A 2500-nucleotide genomic window follows, 5' to 3' on the forward strand; every position below is an offset into this window, starting at 1 on the left:
GTGGTGAGCTGTGGGCCGACCGGCATGCTGCTCAACAGGCCGGTGGTACTCACCCTGCCCCACTGTGCCCAGCTGGACACCCCTACGCCGGACTGGACCCTCACGCTCAAGACGCAGACCCACCAGGGGGCCTGGGAGGTACGGCGGAGGCAATCGATAGGATATGGGGGCTGCTTCTCCGACACGGTGCTGCTGTTATTAACGTAGCCTTGTTGCTGTGCTTAACTCTGTGTGTGTGCCTCTCATCCTCCTCCTGCTCTTCCTTGTCCTCCTCCTTATCTTCCTCCTCTCCCGCATCTTCCTCTTCCTCCTCCTCTTCTTATCTTCCTCCTCCTTCTCGTCGTCGTTGTTGTTGTCCTCCTCCTCCTCTTCCCCCTCCTCCTCCTCCTCTTCCCCCTCCTCCTCCACTTCCTCCTCCTCCTCCTCCTCCTCCTCCTCTTATCCTCCTCCTCCTCCTCCTCCTCCTCCTCTTATCCTCCTCCTCCTCTTATCCTCCTCCTCCTCCTCCTCCTCCTCCTCCTCCTCCTCCTCTTATCCTCCTCCTCCTCCTCATCCTCCTCTTATCTTCCTCCTCCTCCTCCTCCTCCTCCTCCTCCTCCTCCTCCTCCTCCTCCTCCTCTTATCCTCCTCCTCCTCCTCCTCCTCCTCCTCTTATCCTCCTCCTCCTCCTCATCCTCCTCCTCCTCCTCCTCCTCCTCATCCTCCTCCTCCTCCTCCTCCTCCTCCTCCTCCTCCTCCTCCTCCTCATCCTCCTCCTCCTCCTCTTATCCTCCTCCTCCTCCTCCTCCTCCTCCTCCTCCTCCTCCTCCTCCTCCTCCTCCTCCTCATCCTCCTCCTCCTCCTCTTATCCTCCTCCTCCTCATCCTCCTCCTCCTCCTCTCCTCCTCTTATCCTCCTCCTCCTCCCCCTCCACCCTTCCGGCAGGAGGTGCTGACGGTGGGGGAGGAGACGCTGTCCTCGCCCTGCTACCTGCAGCTGGAGGAGGAGAGCTGCCACGTGCTCATGGAGCAGCTGGGAACCTACGGCCTGGTGGGCCAGTCCTGCCCGCCCCAGCCCGCCTGCAAGCGGCTGCAGCTGGCCCTGTTCGGCCCCCGCGCCCCCTGCCTCTCCCTGGACTACACGCTGCGGATCTACTGCATCCACGACACGGCCCACGCGCTCAAGGTGCCGCCTCAGCCTTCTCGAGCCCCTTAACCCCACGCCGTTGTTGTTGTTGTTGTTGTTGTTGTTGTTGTTGTTGTTGTTGTTGTTGTTGTTGTTGTTGTTGTTGTTGTTGTTGCCGCCGCTCTCCTTTTTAATGATGAAAGCAACCGCGGTAGTCATCAGTCTGTGGATGAATGCATTCGATATGGATTTATCTGTATATATAGTTGTATTTACTATTTGTTAATGTCATATTAATAATAATATGTTTAATTTATCTTAAAATTATACGAAATTGAGTTGACTCGATTGACTAAAAGTTTAGTATAAATGGCCTTTTCCCATCATTAACATTTAAATTACATTCAGGGCATTTAGCAGATGCTTTTATCTAAAGCGACTTTCAGTAAGTACATTTGTCAGAAGAAAGAGAAACAATGCTATATATCACTGTCGGTACAGTAAGAATGTTCGCTAGGTTAACCCATTCCATTTCTATACAACAACGCTAGCTAGGATAAGATGCTGCCAAGTACCATTTTTTAAGTGTAAAAGACAAAGCACTTAAGATGGACGTGTCTATTTTAATCATGATAGACAAGGCTATCCGGTATCAAACGCTAACCCCCCCCCCCCCCCTCGGTCTGTGTCCCTGAGCAGGAGGTGATGGACCTGGAGAGGAGCCTAGGGGGAGTCCTGCTGGAGGAGCCCAAGCCCCTGCTCTTCAAAGACAGCTACCACAACCTGCGTCTCTCCGTCCACGACGTCCCCCACGGCCACTGGAGGAGCAAACTGCTGGCCAAATACCAGGTCTGTCTCCCCCCACCGGGCTCCCCCGTGAGACCCAGCCAGCTACAGCAGTCGCCCTGGGGCCACGTGCGTAACGTTGGCTGTGGTTTATCCAGGTGTAACGTAATGCCCGCTTTCAGGAATTCAATGTGACTCGGTCAGCGATAGATTACACCGCTCCCGCTCCTAGTGGTGTGAGAGAAAAATAACGCCCTGGGGGGGTTTCGCTGTTCGGCGAGATGTGCGATACGTGAAAGGTGTTGATAAACAGTTCCGACGCTGTCAGTTTACAACGCTCAGCTAAACGTTAGAGTCCGATCAGCTGCTGCGAGGGAGAAGGTTCTGGACGGTAGCTTGTTTTTTCTCTCCGTCCGTGCTCAGCACAATAGCTTACGTAATGGCGCTCGTTAAAAAAGACTTACGGTGCACATCCGTCGGAGACACGAAACATATTCCTTGAGAACAGTCTTCTATTCTCGTCATCCTGCACCTGGAGCCCCAGGTGCCCAGGACGGTGCTGACACTTCAAACTTCAGAACCGGCTCTCAGTTGGGTTCTGCTTTCTTCA

The 2500-nt window shown here is 54.3% G+C and overlaps 1 protein-coding gene across 1 annotated transcript in view; it reads left to right on the plus strand.

Moving 5' to 3' along the window:
* Positions 1–2500, plus strand: part of unc5b (unc-5 netrin receptor B) — an 11649-nt gene that overhangs the window by 4377 nt on the left and 4772 nt on the right. Inside the window, exons 4-6 of the mRNA XM_060073823.1 lie at positions 1–138; positions 925–1164; positions 1804–1953. The exon at positions 1–138 is cut by the window's left edge and continues 37 nt beyond it. Of these exons, the coding sequence (XP_059929806.1) occupies positions 1–138; positions 925–1164; positions 1804–1953 (528 nt within the window). The remainder of the gene's footprint in view (positions 139–924; positions 1165–1803; positions 1954–2500) is intronic.

This window comes from Gadus macrocephalus, chromosome 15 (genome assembly GCF_031168955.1).
Source record: "Gadus macrocephalus chromosome 15, ASM3116895v1".
Lineage (NCBI taxonomy): Eukaryota > Metazoa > Chordata > Actinopteri > Gadiformes > Gadidae > Gadus > Gadus macrocephalus.